The sequence below is a fragment of the Quercus robur genome, chromosome 12 (genome assembly GCF_932294415.1).
Source record: "Quercus robur chromosome 12, dhQueRobu3.1, whole genome shotgun sequence".
Lineage (NCBI taxonomy): Eukaryota > Viridiplantae > Streptophyta > Magnoliopsida > Fagales > Fagaceae > Quercus > Quercus robur.
Genome location: NC_065545.1, coordinates 6,462,220 through 6,478,924, shown reverse-complemented (window position 1 = coordinate 6,478,924; position 16,705 = coordinate 6,462,220). Strand labels below are relative to the sequence as shown.

At 32.8% G+C, this 16,705-nt stretch overlaps 1 protein-coding gene across 1 annotated transcript; it reads right to left on the bottom strand.

Annotated features, from left to right (window-relative positions):
• Positions 1-4,265: 4,265 nt before the first annotated feature.
• Positions 4,266-6,926, bottom strand: LOC126708064 (protein PHOSPHATE-INDUCED 1-like). The gene is made up of 2 exons (XM_050407885.1): positions 6,830-6,926; positions 4,266-5,445 (listed from the first exon to the last, which is right to left on the bottom strand). Exons 1-2 carry the CDS (start codon positions 6,924-6,926, stop codon positions 4,385-4,387), a joined length of 1,158 nt encoding a protein of 385 aa, XP_050263842.1. The 3' UTR covers positions 4,266-4,384.
• Between the last annotated feature and the right edge of the window lie 9,779 nt (positions 6,927-16,705).

The window sequence follows — 16,705 nt, the reverse complement described above, 5'->3', positions numbered from 1 at the left end:
GTTCAATACAAAAAATAAAAGTCCTTAAGATACAGGTGATAACAGGTTAAAGATTTTATTGGTTGGGTTAATATAAAGTTATAAATTTATAAGAGATTTACTAACGTGTGTTCTTAAGGCATGCATTAGTAAATTATTTTAAGAAACTTTTTATGAAAAAACGAAAAAGTAATTAACTGTTTTGACAGCTTTTTCACTTATCCATTAAAACTTTTCCAAAATGGATGGTTAATGTGTTCCTTAACTACACAACATAACCCAACTTATAATCCACCATCTATAAATTACAATGCGTAATTAAATTTCCTTTGTAATGTTAACTGACAAGACTGGGCTTTTCAGTTTATATGAACAATGTCCATTGACCCCATTTCAAGCACAGCCTCAAAACAATGTTAGGTCTGACTCTCATGCTCAAGGAGAAAATGGTTCAACAATTTCAGGCTGGGCTCCACTTAACGGAGCCCAGTTGAAGCTCGGCCTAAAAAATTTTGATGAGGCCGTACTGTCAACCAATTCAAAAGGTGTGTAAAGAATTTCACAACCAATTTTAAATCACGTTATGGGCTCATCCACGCCACATGGACCACATCCCTTCTGTATTTTTTGAACAAAAAACAATAGAATTATATTAATGAAAGCAAAAGAAAAACACAAGAACCATCACCGAGACAGATCAACCAAAACTTAGGGCACGACCACATCCCTTCTTAAATTTACCAAAAGTGAACACACACACACATATATATATATATATATACACATATTTATAACAATAGTTTAACATATATAAAGTTAATGTGATCCTTCCATTTATTTTCGCTAATGACGCGAACTTTAAATAACAAATGAACCTGGAGTCCCTACATTATGTCAACTGGTCCAACTAAAACATGCATTGTCAACAAATAGCCCAACATAAAATTACACTTTAAAAAACACTGGGCGGTGATCTAGTGGTTATTTGGCTTGCTTCTAAGTTTTTTGGGAGGTAGATGTCTTAGGTTCAAATCTTTTAATAGAAAGTACTTGGAAAAAAACCCTACACTCCTAACTCAATGTCCACTAGTGTCCTTGTGAGATTGGGATAACAGTTGACTCACTGGGTGTTGGTTGGTATATCATACATCACCATTGTCTAGCACCATTGACAATAATATTTCTTTGTTGGGCCTTTTTAAGATCGATTGTGTGGGCTTTATGGGCTTGCTTGGAGCAATATACCGTTTTAGTTTTAATTGCGAAAGGGATTTGACTCATCCCTACTCCATTTGCGAAAAGAATCTCGATAACCTTGCCACCTTTGCCTCACACCACCATGGGCTATGATTACACTTGTTGGTGTGGGGGCAAAGGTGACAAGGTTATTAAGGTTCCTTTTGCAAATGGAAGTAGGGATGAATTCCTTTCACAATTAAAATTGGGATGGTATATTGCACCAAGCAAACCCATAAAGGCCATACAAATTATTTTAAAAATTCCCAACAAAAGAATTTTATTGCCAATGGTGCTAGAAAATAGTGATGTATATTGCACATACTCGTTAGGCTTAGACTTTTTTGGGTTAAAATGTGTTTTTATATGTTATATTAATCACTCAAAGAACCTCCCTAGATGTTTATTGAAGGGAATAATCACAAAATTTCCAGATTTGTGAGATGCAAAATAGAGAAAAAATGTGCGCAAAAAAGAAGAAGAAGATAATATATACATAGTTCGGCAATTTGTCTACATCCACAGAGTTGCAAGGATGTCACTATTCACTATAGACTAAGCCTTAGAAAAAAATTCCATTAAAATTTGTAGTACTTTTATTTTGGGTCAGGTCATAATCTAGATCAAACACAACTAAGTTCCACAAAGTCCAATACTCTTGCTTGTAGTTCCCAATCAACATAGCGGGTAAGATACTACTATTGTAACGTCCATGTAGGGAAGCCACTTAGGTCACCTCCTTTGTCCTTTTCAGTTATTAAAGAAAAATACTTTTAAAATTAAAATAATTCTATAAAATAACTTTTAAAATAATAATAAAAATCATTTAATTACATATATGATCAAAGTACTAAGGTGTGGTTTGGATAGCTGAAAAGCAACGCGTTTTGCGTTTGCGTTTCCTCTAATATATATATATATATATATATTTTTTTTGTTTGAGCCGTGATTTTTGACTTTTCTGTCATAGCACTATTCATCTAGCAAAATAAGTAGCGGATAGTGCACACCAGTGGGTCTCGTGCACTGTTTACGGGATCTACAAACCTCATTTTTCAGCAATTTTTTCATTAAAAATAGGTCTCACGACACTATTTATACATTTAAAAATTATTTTACTACAATATTTTCAGTTTTCAATAAAATAAGCCATATCCAAACGGAACCTAACCATTCTAGAGAAAAAAAAGAAAAGAAAAAAAAGATCCCGATATACCAAATTATGTAAATATGGGTGTATATTCAGTCCGCAAATTTAACAAATCCGATGCAACACAACCCAACCTAAATATGTTGTTACACTACTCTTCACTAGTGTGAATGCATTGATAATGGAGTCACAAAATACGCGGCCGACACATTTCTAAAAGAGGAGAAGCAATATCAATATCGTCATTAAATGGCCCAATCCATACTTGTGATGTTTGGCCCAACCAATTTGCTAAGAGGAGAGGGACATCAATACTTGGTTAAATGAATAGTTTATGGGCTTTCAGAGGATGTGATTAATAGGCCATGGGTTGCTTAATGGAGTGGTTTTGATGTTCAGTTTAAGAACGATTTTGGGGCTCGTGGGTTTGTTCATTCTTGTGATTGGATTGCTAAGTTGGTGATCAATTAATTTTGCTGGTTTTGGGCTTTTTTTTTTTGGGGTTTCTTACATTTGGTTTTAGTTGATGTGTGTCTGGTTGGTTAGAGAATCCAAGCTCCTCCATTTGTTGCTGCTATTGGTTGTGTCATGTGAGATTTGTTGTTGCTATTTGATAAGTAGAATTTTTTTTTTTGGTGTGACAAAAAAGTTTAATAAAAAACAGAAAAGGGAAAAACTATTTTCATTTGTTTTCTAATGTGTTTAAAAGAATGTCTTTTTGAGTGTAATTAGCATTTAGCATTCATATCATTAATTAATGAGAATGAACAAAAAGACTTTATAATTTGAATAAAGTCTCGTTGTGCATGCTTAGAGGCTTTTTTATTTTTTTGAATAAAAGTTAATAATTTACATAAAGGAAAAAAATCCTAAATTTTAAGAATTCTCTTTTTTAATTTAAAATGAAATTTATTATTTATTATTTGACATTTATGACCCAATTTCTAAACAGGGCCGGCTCAAGGTCTAGGCAAGTTAGGCCTAGGCCTAAGGCCCCACTAAAAAACAAATTTTTTCTTGAAAAAAAAGGCCCCATTTTTTATAGTTAAAGGCCCAAATTTTTATAAAATTATATATATTTTCTAAAGGTTGTACATTTTTTTTATTAGTGATGTACAAATTTTACTATTAGCTTACAAATTGCCATGTTATTAATCACAAAAAATGTAATATAAACATTCATTAGTTAAATTGATGAAATTCATCAATGAGAAACAATATCACATTATATTTTGAATATTTTATAGTACTTTTAATTAGCGCATTTTTCTTTTTCATTTCTATTGAGACTCTCAAAGTACGAGACAATCTTAACTCAATTGAAACCCTAAAATATTTCAAAAAGATGTTGCAAATGTGTTAAATCATCAATTATAGATTAATCTCCCCTAATAGTTTGAGACTTTGATTTTTGTAAACTAATATCCTACAAAACCATACACCAAATAATATCTCTCTCTCTCTCTCTTAAAATCAAAATATAAAATTAAAAATTAGATTACAACTTTATTTAACTATACATCGTCTTATATCCAAAATAAAGTATATTTTCCAATCGCAATATATTTTTATTTCTTTTTATTAATATTTATAATTCAACTATGATATTCAATTCTCTATATGAAATTAACATTAGTCTAGTTGGTATTATTTATGTATTTAATGTATCAAATTAACCTTAATTTGATTAGTATTAAATAATTTAGTTTAATTAATATTTATCTATTAAAGGCCCTGCATAAATTTTTCGCCTTAGGCCCCTAATTATGTTGGGCCGTCCCTGTTTCTAAATGAAGTTACTTTTCATTAATAAGGATATTTTTAAACTATATAAAAATCCAGTCCAAAAATAAAAATTCTTTTATATATATATAGTATAGATATAGATAAATATCAAATATTAAGAATCAAAATAAGCATAATTAAATATTATAAATTTTTATGCACACGTAGATATATATACAATACAAACATGAAAAATCATGACTAGAAGCCACGTGTGTACATCTCAGCACTCTCTCACACAATGGTTGAACATTGAGAAGTATTCGGGTCAAACAGTGCTGGCAACAAGTACTTCCTCCCACTCACACCAAAACCATTATAGCTCGCACCCGTTACCGAATCCACCAAAAGCTCCCCAGCATAACCCGGATAGGCTCCTTTACCGTACACACCAGGACAAGCCGAAGCCGCTTCGAGTGGCGCGCCAGCCGAGCCCATGAAGTAGCCGTTTCCAAATGGGTTCGTCACGGTTCCAGCCAATAGGCTCGCTAAATTTACGATCATGCCATCTAGCCCCACGTCCCCATTGGGTGCACCCAGTGGTGTGGTCTGTGGTCCGTATATGGGTTTGTGAAATGGCCATGCGCATTGACCTGGGCACTGAGTCACCGAGTTGCCGACCCAGATGAAAGCGGATTTGAGCTTTGTGTCAGAGCCGTGGAACCCGCAGTTACTCATGCAAAAGCCTTCGACCGCCACGTCTTGAGCTGTGAGAACTAAGGTCAACCCTCCGGGTTTTGAGTTGGCCACGTGTGCCAGCTCGGAAATCTGGGATTTCGTTAACTTTTTACCAATGGAGTAGTTATTGTCTGAGACTTGGTTTGCTACGACAACGTTGGTTTGTTTCTTTCCAGCTTTTTTCATGTAAATTTGGATGGTATTCCACCAATTAGAGACTGAGGGATTTTGCTTTTGTTGTTGTTGGTTTTGTGGGTTTAGAGAGAGAAGAAAGTCTGAGACAATGGATTTCTGGGCTGGTGAGAAATCTCCGTACCAAAGAATGGAAATTGGGAGGTTTCCTTCAAGCAAATCTCCTTTGTGGTATGTTAGAGACATGGGTGGTGGTTGGTAAAGAGAATTAAGCTTTCTTGTGCCCAAACACAAGTTGATCAAGCTTAGCTGAACAAGGAGGAGTAGAGTAATTTGAGAGAACCCCATTTTAGAGATTTGAGAATTAAGAGATTTTGAAGTAGGAAATAGTTGAGAAGTGTTTATGGTTTGAGTGGTGTAGGATTTGGTGAAGAGGGAAGTGAATATATATAGGTGGGTGGGTTCATGCACTGGACTAGTGGTGGCTTATCTGTAGCTTTCATTAGCAACTTCGTTGTCCTAAAAGACTAAAACCACAGGTCCACAGTATTAATCACGAGATATTTATAAATATAAGATAAAAAGAGAGACATTTGGGGAGAATATTTAATTCTTTTAGGCATTTTCTGTGTTAAGATTAAAAAAAAAACTTTGATGACGCTAGCTAAACTATATTTATTTCTCAGCCAGCAGAACTTCATGCATGGAGCTGGTATGGTTTGAACTTTGAAGAGTGAATATTGGTGGACCACGAGGGATATAGCATTGGTTTGCATGTGTTGGAGCTTCGAAGCTCTTTCCTAGGCGTTTTTTAAATTACGCTTCAATTTCTGAAATTTCTCGGACCGAGAGTAACCATTTTTATTATTGTTATCTTTAATATTAAGCTACTTTAATGGGATAGATCTTTTGATAGACAGGTATTACTCATTCCTCAATATTGTTATGCATGCTTACAACTTAGGCAGCCCACGAGGGTTCCAATCTACTTCTCGAAATTAGTGAGCGTACTATTTAGTTGTCATTCTTGACTTGTTTAATAACATGCCTTGTATCCAAATTCTTGAGTTTTTAAATAAGATGCCTTCGTATGCAAATTCTTCTTCCTAATATTTATTTAGGGCGAGCACAAGTAATTATTCAGTGTTAAGTGAGTATGATAAATGTGTACACAATAAATTTATGATGAAATTTACTATTCATGTGATAAGATAGAATTAACATACATTTATATATTGTACTTTCGGAGCACTAAATAATTATATAATAAACACATTTTTAAGTTTTTTTAAATAATGAAAAGAATTTGCTAATCAAAGGGTACTTGTTATGTTGTCTTTATAATTTTTCTCATATAATTAAAATCATATATAAATGGTCATTTAAATTGTTACATTGTTTGAGGATTTTCTTAAAAAAGAAATTAATTTAAAGGAAAATTTTGTCATTTCCTTAAAAGTGTGGCCATCAACCGAGATTCAACCCTTGCTAATGGGGATTAGGTGAGCACTAACTCTTTTTTAAAAATAGATCCACCTTTAATTATGAACAGAAAGATTACATTAAAGACGTCTATGGGGCAGTACTCAAGCTTATCCATCGCCTATCCCAAAATTTATGGGTTATTCCGGCTCTCACAATTAAGGATCGATTATAATTAATGACATTTACTTCAACACCACCTTCTAATTAAAACCCAGCCATGCATGTGAGGACCTCTCTTTATTGTTTCGCACTATTAAAGAAATTTGCCGTTTCAAGTGGTACATAATCTGTACGAAACTTAGAATATGCAGGCCCAAATGGAGCTAGGTTCTGGTTCATGCTTTTATTCTTTTGTTACAGCTCGTTGAAGTTCATTGAACTGACACACATTATGGGACTCCAAAAGCTCTTGGTTCTCGTAACATAGGACATGTATCATCAAGCCTCTATGTGCCAAAGGACATGCCTGCTGGTTTGCCATCTACATATCCGTAGTGGCCTATGAACTCTCAATTATTAGTTACTTCCACAGAGTTTAATTTATTAGAAAATGCATATATACACTAGAGTATAATAGGCTGGTACATGCTTATTAATTAGCTTTATGAATTATTGTTTGCTTTCCTAATCAATTTTATCCACTCCTATATTAGAGTAGAAGCAACTGGTTGCTGAATCAGCATTTCTGAGTGTGTGTAAAAAATTGAATTAATGCTACAGAGTACAGATCGACTAGTTGTGGATAAGTGTTATGGGTTAGATTATGGAGATACACCACTCGTGCAATTTTTAAACTATTCAATTTTTGAAACCATGTCTCCAAGTATGTGAACAAACTTTAAATCATCGGCCTTCAGACAGCCTGGATGCTCTGCTCGAGCTTATCGGAAAGTTGGTGGCATCCAAGGAGCCCAAATGCGCCGCTAATGGAATTCTATAAAATTGTCTGACACAAACTTTGCCAGTTTTATACTACTAAGAATATCAGCTACAAATTTATGAGACTTGTTGAATATAAGAATATTATAGAAAAGTCATGAGAGTCTCGGCTATATCATTGGTAAATCGTGTGTATGATAATTGGAGGTAAGGTAACATTCTATACTTGAAGAAGTAGAGGTCCATGGGATAAAGCATTTGGTTGTATTTCTCAATTAATAATATATACAAGAATGCTTTTATATAGGAGGCAGTATGCTGTATAAGCATGTGTGCTAATCAAAATAAGTAAAATGGGCTTAAAGTCCACAAACCTGTTACATGTTAACACTAAACAGTTTAAATTTATGTTCCAAAACCAGAGGTAAGGAAGTTGTAATTGCACACTTTTATAGTTTTTTTTTTCTTCAAATTATGTGCAAGGTTGCAATATTATTGTAGCATATGAGTTCTTGATAATATATTTTGGTCTTTGCCTTTCTAAGTTGCATCTTAGTTGTCATTTTCGCCAGCTGAGATTAGGAACAGTCAAAGCAAAGGTTGTTGAAAGTTGAAACATTGGAGAAGGTGGTAGGGAAGTGCCCCCTGAGTCCCGACCCTCTTAGCCCTCTTATAGGACCATACGCTAATACTTTTTTCATGCATGTTTTGAACTTAATTATGATACATTTAATACAATTTTGTGATGGTTTCTTCTTTAAATATTTTTTAGAATGTGAATAATTTCTTTAACCAATAATTTATCATTTTCTAATACTTTGCTCGTGGTATTGCTTATTTAAGGTTCTTCTAATTAATTTCCCAAGTGTGCTCAAGATTATATTAAGCTCATTCTTATCTATACCACTGATAATTATTTATTACATTTTAGAATTATTGTTCAATTTTAGTAATTTATAACTAACAAATCCATTGATGACTAATGTTTAAATGTGAGGTTACATTACCCCCTTTAATTTTTTTTTTCTTTCAATTTTATATAATCTATAGGTGTAGCTAGTTGAGTTGGACACTATAAAGTCTAAACAAATCAACAATTGCTTGTTGGTCAATGAAACACTAAAAAGTTAACGTTGAGTTCAATCATCAACTTGTTTTTTGCTACTGTGTATTCATATGCATGCAATATTTATTGTCCTTCCAGGAATCTGTTGGTATTGACTTTGTGTGACACCGAAGGGCTTGTTTTTCAAGCTCAGATTAAATAATTGCTGTCTAAGTTGCTTAGAAATAAAATCGCAGCTAACTGGGTTGAATGGCGACATGATATGTAGACAATATTCTGCATGTGTTTATTAATTGTTTGCCCGCACACGGGACTTGTAGAACTCCATTATTGATTTGTAATGTTATGTTATTTTTCTAGGAAGAGAACATTATTTTAGTTTCTTTATATGAGGGTTGCGGCCTCCTCACATCTTTATAAATCTAATTAATCATGCAGCTATATATATAATATCAATCATGCAAACGAAATGGTGTGCACGGTCATTAATGTGTCTCTCATATAATATGACCTTCTTGATTTAGACAGAGCTTTGATTCCAAAAGTACCAATAGCAAATCAGTCATATACAACACGGCAACCATTAGATATATAATGCTATAAGCTAAAAACCGCAGCCTGGTTTACGGTTTACCACGTAAAATAAGCTACACAAACTCAACGTTGTGTCAAACAAAAAAAAAAAAAGGAAACATTCAGAGTCTCACAACTCATGGTATCAAAGATTAAAAGGAGAAAATGAAGATAGAAGAACTAATCAGAAGATGAAAGTTTCTCATAAACGGCTGTAGTTTTAGTTACTCTTGTGATTACAACTACATGTCGTATAACTGATTGTATTCTAAATGATCAATGTGCCAGTCACGTGGTTTCCCTTGTACAGGTGCAAAGATGTAATTGGTCAGTTCTTAATTTAGTTAGTTATTCTATACCTAATTAGCCCTTAGTTTGATAGTTAGTTATCTCTGTTCATCTTGCATGTATATAAATATTTTCCAAAATCCCATCTCTCATTTTCTGTTACAAGGCATTGTCTAGGCAAGAAAAAAAGAAAAAAAAAAAAAGGATCTCCAGCGTCACATTAAATCAAACATAGTATCTCAATCAACCAAGACCTTATTACTGAAAATCTTAGATTTATCTAAGGCTTATTCTTGTAGCCAATTAAGCCAAACCGAACACATATTTAAACTTAGTTTTCAAATCTAATTATTAGCAAGAGGAAGATGGCGTAGAGTAAAGAAAAACTAGATTTTAAAATTCCTGAAGTCTTTTTACGTTACCCATTGCCATACCCTTGAGGGGTTTTATTATTAAATTCACTGGCTTCACTAAAAGAGTGTTCGGACATCTATTGAAAAGAGATACATAAAATAATCGTCAAATGATCTTTTATTAAATTCAAAGAGATCGATTTTGCGATTGGCGATGGACTTGTGATGTTGGATAGCTATGAAGACGTGAGCTGGATTAATAGTGGTTGCAGCAAGAGTGGAGAAGTCAAATGGATTTGACAAACTGGATAGGCCCCAAAGTGTTTTTCCTTACTTGGTTTTCACTTCGTGAATAATTCATCGTATCTTGTGTGTGATTGTTTATTTACATAATTGTAAATCAACGGTTAATTAACTATTGGAACTTAACCTTGATTAATTGATTAAAATTGGTAGTAAGCCATACTAGGGGTCTAAAAGTAACTTCCAACGTCACTTGAGAGCTTGGCTTTGCAAACTTATATTCATATATCGCTTGGACTTGTGTATTAGGTAACTCTAACCATCTTGCTCCTACGATGTATTAGAAAATTGTAAAGTTGTGATTTTCAATTTTTTTTGTTGGCATTAATTCCGTGTTAAATTTGAATGTAATTCTTCAATGATTTCCTTGTATTTTTGTGAGATTCAATATAATGGGTTTAGTGTAAGAATTTAGTGAAGAATAGTTAAGACAGTGCATATCGCTATTGGCTTACGAGTGGTGTAGCCTAAGAAAGGTCACGTGAGGAGCACATGCTGGAAGTTCAAAGGTCTCAGTGTTAGAAGGCATCTCACGAGTGTCTCGTGACTTGGCCAACTCGCAACCTGACTCACGAGATGCACTACCAGCATGTTTTGTGTGTTTTTCCTCATTTCTTTACCCGCACTATATAAGTCTATATTACCCACAAAATTGTGAGGAGAGTTTAAGAAAGAAAACCCTAGGAATTCATTTGAGAGTTAGAAATTGCAATACTACAATCCTCTACACATTTCTCTTAGTTTTTCTCACACTCTTCCCTATCTAAATTCCATATTTTTTGAGAGGTTCTTAGCCCAAACGCAAACCACACTCATTCTGAGTGTTGCGAGTTAATTTGGAGCTTTTGGGAAGTATTGGGTCATGCCATTCTATGGTGAGATGCAATTGGTGATAATTGCAGGATTCGAAAAACTAGTAAAAACAAGGCTTGGTGAAACCCGTTGGTAGCTGAGATTTGGAGGGTCTAAGTACATTGGATAGTTTAGGCTTAGAGGGTCTAAATTGTAATCCTTGTACTCTAACTTATTTACTAGTCAATTGATTCAGCTTGGGGGGCCGCAGAGAGATTTTTACGCCGAGCACTTTGTTTTTTCTCTTCGATAACGTATCTTGATATTATTTTTTGTTTGCTTCTTTCTTCCCTTATTCCTTGTATTTTATACTTAATTGTCAATTATGTATGCCTATACACTAGGTAGTAGTTCCAGTTAATTGCGCATTGAATATTTTTATTCCATATCTAGTTAAGTAGATTAAAAGCAATTAAGCTGTAATTTAAAATTTTAGGGTCTTAATTAGCTCTAGTATTTATACTAGTGAGCTTTCAAAATAAAATTACCAATTTAGGGTTTTTCTAAAACTTGTGTATTAGGTAACCCTAACCATCTTGCTCCTACGATGTATTAAAAAAAAATGAAATTACCAATTTGGGGTTTTACTAAAATCATTAGTTAGGTGGGGACAAAAGTTAATGATTATTAACAAATAGTTAATAGAAGTATAAGAAAAAAAAAATTCTATAAGATAAAATTAGTGACTTTGAAATTAAAAGGATTAGGTTAAGCGCTAACAAACTTTTTGGATGTCGTTTCTCAAAAAAAAAAAAAAAAATTTTGGATGTTTTTGCAATTTTCTCTAATAGTAAAAGTTAGTAACTAATAATCACGAGTTTTATTTATAACACAGTGCGTTAGTCAATCTCTTTTAGAGCATCTCTAACAGATGTTGTATCCGGGTTGGCTAGCTAAAATTTAGAGAATTTGGGCATTGTTCATGCTCCAACTGGTTCGGTATACATGGTTTTTTTTTTTGGCTCATGAACAGTAGCCCATCAAGTCTGATGGGCTACTGTTCATTTTTCAAATCATTTTTTTCTATTATAATAATTAGGTATTGAATAAAAAAATGTTGGAAGATGTGTAATTGTTAAAAAAAGAATAAATAATGAATGAAGAAATAATATTTAAATGAGATAGAGAATAAGATAGAGAGTCTGTTAGAAAGTGTATTTGAAAAAGTGTGTAGATAAAGGTAAAAATTACTGTTCATTCTCCAAACAGTATAAAAATTTGATGATTCTGCTGAAGATGCTCTTATAAAAGAAGAATCCTATGGTAAGTACAAAAAAACAAAGAAACCCAAAAAGGGCCAAAAGGGTAGCAAAATTAAATTTAAGAAGAAAAAGAAAGTTTGTGTACTCATTAATTTCTACTGTGTGGTTAAATTAGTTTTTTCAGCTTATTTGTTTATTTGTATTTTTCTAAAAGCTCACTTTTTTAAAGTTACCACTGTACTTATCAACATTAAGAAAATAATCAAATAAATTAACTGAGTTTAATCCAAATGCACGTTTAAGATTCCCATCACAGAGAGAGATGAAGCACCTTGTAATTTGGTGTAAAATATCAATTATTTATATGGTGAAAACACAAAGTACGTTGGTTCAAGTTTATTTGGGATTTGTTTATTTTATTGAAATTAAAAACTTTTTGTTGAAAATATTGTAGATAAAGGTAAAAGTTAGTTGAAATAGTATAGAAATATTTATGAATAGTACCAAAAAATACAGTGTGTCCATGAATAGTAATAAAAATAAGCTGAATAGTAAAATAAGTTGGCAAAAATAAGTATTGCCAAACGCACACTTCATATATAAGAAAATTACTTGAAGTATACTGATATTTTCTTTCTATCAGACATTCAAATGAGAATATACCGTTCATAATTCCATGAACCATTATACAAGACAGCCTCCAGAGACTATCGAAAGATAACATAACATAACATAACTTCTGGTGACAAATGGACAATTACAGCTATAATCCTCCAAACATTAGAGACAAAAAGAATCCAAGATGCATATAAAATTGAGTCAAAGCTCCTCATCTATAGAAACCTATATGATTCTCAAGGCAAAGGTGGGTTGGATTCGCGGAACCTCGTTCGTGCAGCTATAAACCATGTTAAACTGTTGAACAACTCATTTGTTATGTCTGCAAGTATGAAACAAGGCAGCTATCTCCAGTGATGAATTTCCCATGAGACACGCTGCACTTCTCTTTTCTTTTGCGTCTATCGGGAACTTAGGGCATTGTAAGTGGACGCACTGCTAAACATTTTGATTTGAATATATATAAATACACTGACAAGGAAGAAGAATCTCATAAATTAAATTAATTTTTTGTTCATGGTGCTTGCCTCGTGAATGCTTTGTTTTATTAATGTTAAAATGCATATAGTATTACTGATAAAGATCGTGAATTTAAGTTGTAGATAGAGAATGACGACAGGTTTTGGATCTAGCTCTCCTTGCTCTGTGATACCTTTGTTTATTGTTAATAATAAGCAGAACTTTTGTGCCATTTGCGAATTGCAAATGAAGAAAAAGTGGACACAACTATTACTCAAGAATTTGTATCAAGTTGCATGCACTTTGCAACTTGCAAGCCATTTGTGTTGGAAAAATTCCCTGCCATGCTCATGTCATGGAAGCCAGGCTGCGAGAAATAATGCGCGCGCAACTCAAAATCATAATTCAGAACTGCGCTGCACGAAAAATAATAATAATAATTGGACCTGCAATAGAAGCTAAAACTAAAATAGACTCATCCATGAAAGTATCCAATGAAGTTGGAGTGCCCTCATCTTGTATCATGATATCATCACATTAATTCCGTTCTCCAAGGATAAAGATTTTTTTTTTGACAAATAGGGTGTTCAAATCTTTTTGAATATCTTACTATTCTTTCGAGTTTTCAGGATATATGCAGTTCCTCAATCCCACACATTTTAAGTTATTATAGAGAGGAATTCCATGAAAGTGACTTCAAGATGCTAGTAAAAGGTTTCGAACCCAGTTTACCTAGAATAAAAATTAGAAAGAAGGGTCTCAAGGCATTTGTTAATTGACTATTTTAAGAAATTTTTTTAAACAAGTTATATGAGTAATATAAAAAGTTGTAAAAAATTAATTATTTTTTTCTTTTGTCACAAAAAATTTTAAAAATATTTCCTAAACCAATGTCTTTTAAGGGCATTTCCATTAACTTTTTCTTTAAAAAAAAGGGGACTGGGAGATAGTGAGCTTGCTGCAATTTTTTTATTTTTATTTTTAAAATAGACTAAAATACCGATCAATTTTGGTGTGAAGAAGTTCAAACAGAAAATATATTATTTGACGATAAAAATTTTATCCCATTCATCTAATTCGCTTGTTACAACCTAATTCATTAATTAAACACGTGTCTTGTATAGTGCTTCCACTAAATTAGCACTAGGCTGTGTTTTATCTTTATACTTTCTTGATCCTTTAATGCCAGCTTTAGTTAAACTACAAATTAGCTCTAGTCTTCTACTGGCAATGATGGTAACAAATGTCATCTACAAGTGGGCAAGTGGCCCCAATATTTAATCCACTATCCCTCCATGCCAGCATGGCCTCGTTCTTGCCTGTTGGCTTTCTATCGGTAGACCCAGTAAGGGAAAGTAAGAATTTGTCCTCAGTGCAATGAATTGTCACAAATAGAAAGGAAAATTAGGGGGAAATTAGGTATTATATATTTCCCCTGGTCCATATCCTGAGTTTGACATGACATGCACTGGGACCAACTCGAGCTTAAAGATTTTCATGAAGATGCTTCCACTCTAGATTAAATTTGTGTTTCTCAGGGAAAAAAAAAAGATTAAATTTATGCAGTAATAATTAATAGGGCATAAATGCATAATTTATTGTGAAAATCCAATGCTTCCTAGTTTGGATTTCAAAAATAAAAATCCATGGTGAACAAATTAGTCAATGTAATTTTTTTTTGTCTTTCCTGGAAAATTTAGGGCAAAATATAGTAATTATCCTTGAAGTTTGACTAACACCAATCAGATTCAAAACATTTTAAAATTGACCAATTTAATTCATAAACACAAAAACAATTAAAAAATTTGATTGCGTTGGCCATAACAATTTGATTAATATTTATATAAGTTAGCCTTCATTTATCAGTCAAACGGTCAAAATAGAAAGTCAGCGTGATATAAATGGCGTTACACAACATTTGTGTTTAGAGATAAATTATACTCTAATTTAATCTTTTGTATATATGTGTGTGAAGTTCTCTTCTGAAAACTTGAATCTTGATCCTTACTTCTCACACTTCACAAGTACTTATATTTATGAAATGATCATCGTATACGGCGGTAGGGATAAATTTTTTTTAAATCTTATTGATATTAGCTTAAATATCAAGATAATTAGTGTATTTTACTCAAATATTTAATACTAAAAGCTCATAAAACATTTACTAAAAGCAAGTGCAGCGGTTTGCCCAATAGATTGCTAGAATTCCACCTAATGTAAACCATGTTACCCACAAAAATGATTTATGACTTTTACTTATGAATAGTAAAACAAATATCTATCAAGTGGTACGGGATAAGGCTGGATGCCACGCCACCAAAGACTTTACGTGTTAGCTTTTTCCAACTGGACTAAAGTAGTACTAATAATAAAACCTTTGCTTTCCCAGCTCACGAGTTTTGTATGTGTGTCCATATATTATTAAACTCACAGAAATAGCATACTATTAGGCGCGTCATTACACATCTCAACCTTGGATACCACTGCCCAAACACTGACTGCCAGTTGGAATAGTCCCCGCTTCCCAATAGAATTTCATTCATTCTTAGTAGTGTCCAGCCTGTCTTCCCTAACGTATAGTTTTTTTTCTCTTCTTTTTTCTCACTTTTCCTTTAATACCCTTCTCAAATTTCACCGTTCAAAAAACTCCAGCTTTCTGTATCTAAGCTGTAAGCTTTTTGTTTTTTAGCGAGAAAAAAAAGAAAAGAAAAGGTTCACTTACTCCCCACATTGGAACCCAATAGGCTCTAACCACTCTATTTCACTGATTTGCTGTAAGAAATTACAAACCCCACGCCTTTTCTCTTGCTTTGTCTCTCACGCTCCTCTTGATGAAAAATATTTTGTATGAATAACGAGGGTAATATTACTTATTTTGCTAAAATAAGTAAATAAAGGTAAAAATGAATTAAAATAATATAGTAGAGTTCATAAATAGTGTTAAAAAGTGCAACAAAACTTATGAATAGTTGCAAAAATAAGTGGAACAGTGAAATAATTTTAATTTTTAAGTGCAACTCAAAAGCACACTACATCACCTTATCAAAATTTAATAAATCAAAGATATGAGTGTAAAAATAATTACTCACTAATATATGTCTTTCAATTATTAGTAGAGTTATTTTTTAACTGACATATTTCACATTTATTGAATTTTAACATTATTTATCACCGCATATCTTTGGTACGATGATCATTTCATAAGTATTTATATTTGTGAGGTGTAAGGGCAACGGTTGAAGTTCAAGTTTTTTTTTTTTTTTCTTTTTGAAGACATTGGAATTCAAGTTTTTAAAAGAGAGTTTCACACTTTTTTTTAACTTTATACACATATACAATTAAATTACTCTAAAATAAAAATTTTATTTTATATAAAAAAAAAAAAAAAAACTCGCACTTTTTTTTGTTGATGCGTGGAGACAAGTTTGCTGATATGTAGCGTGAGTCTCTCTTTTATTTTTGAAAATTAAAGGCAACGCGCTTGGGAGTACCGTTGAGGCTTTCTTTTTCTTACTGGTCAAGTCGTAAAATCAGTAATGGCAAACCGTCTCTCATACGCTAACACTGTCTTTTTTTCTCTTTCTTTCTGAGCAAGTTCCTTCAATTTTTATTTATTAATCCAATTCAAAAAGTCACTTTTATGACCCCTATATATTGAGGTCTCTCC

Bases quoted from the DNA above. Each gene is read 5' to 3' on its own strand.
- LOC126708064 (XM_050407885.1), bottom strand. From the start codon at position 6,926: ATGGCAAACCAGCAGGCATGTCCTTTGGCACATAGAGGCTTGATGATA. The intron at 5,446-6,829 runs GTCAGTTCAATG...GCTACAGATAAG, and splicing joins TTTGGAGTCCCATAATGTGT to CCACCACTAGTCCAGTGCAT.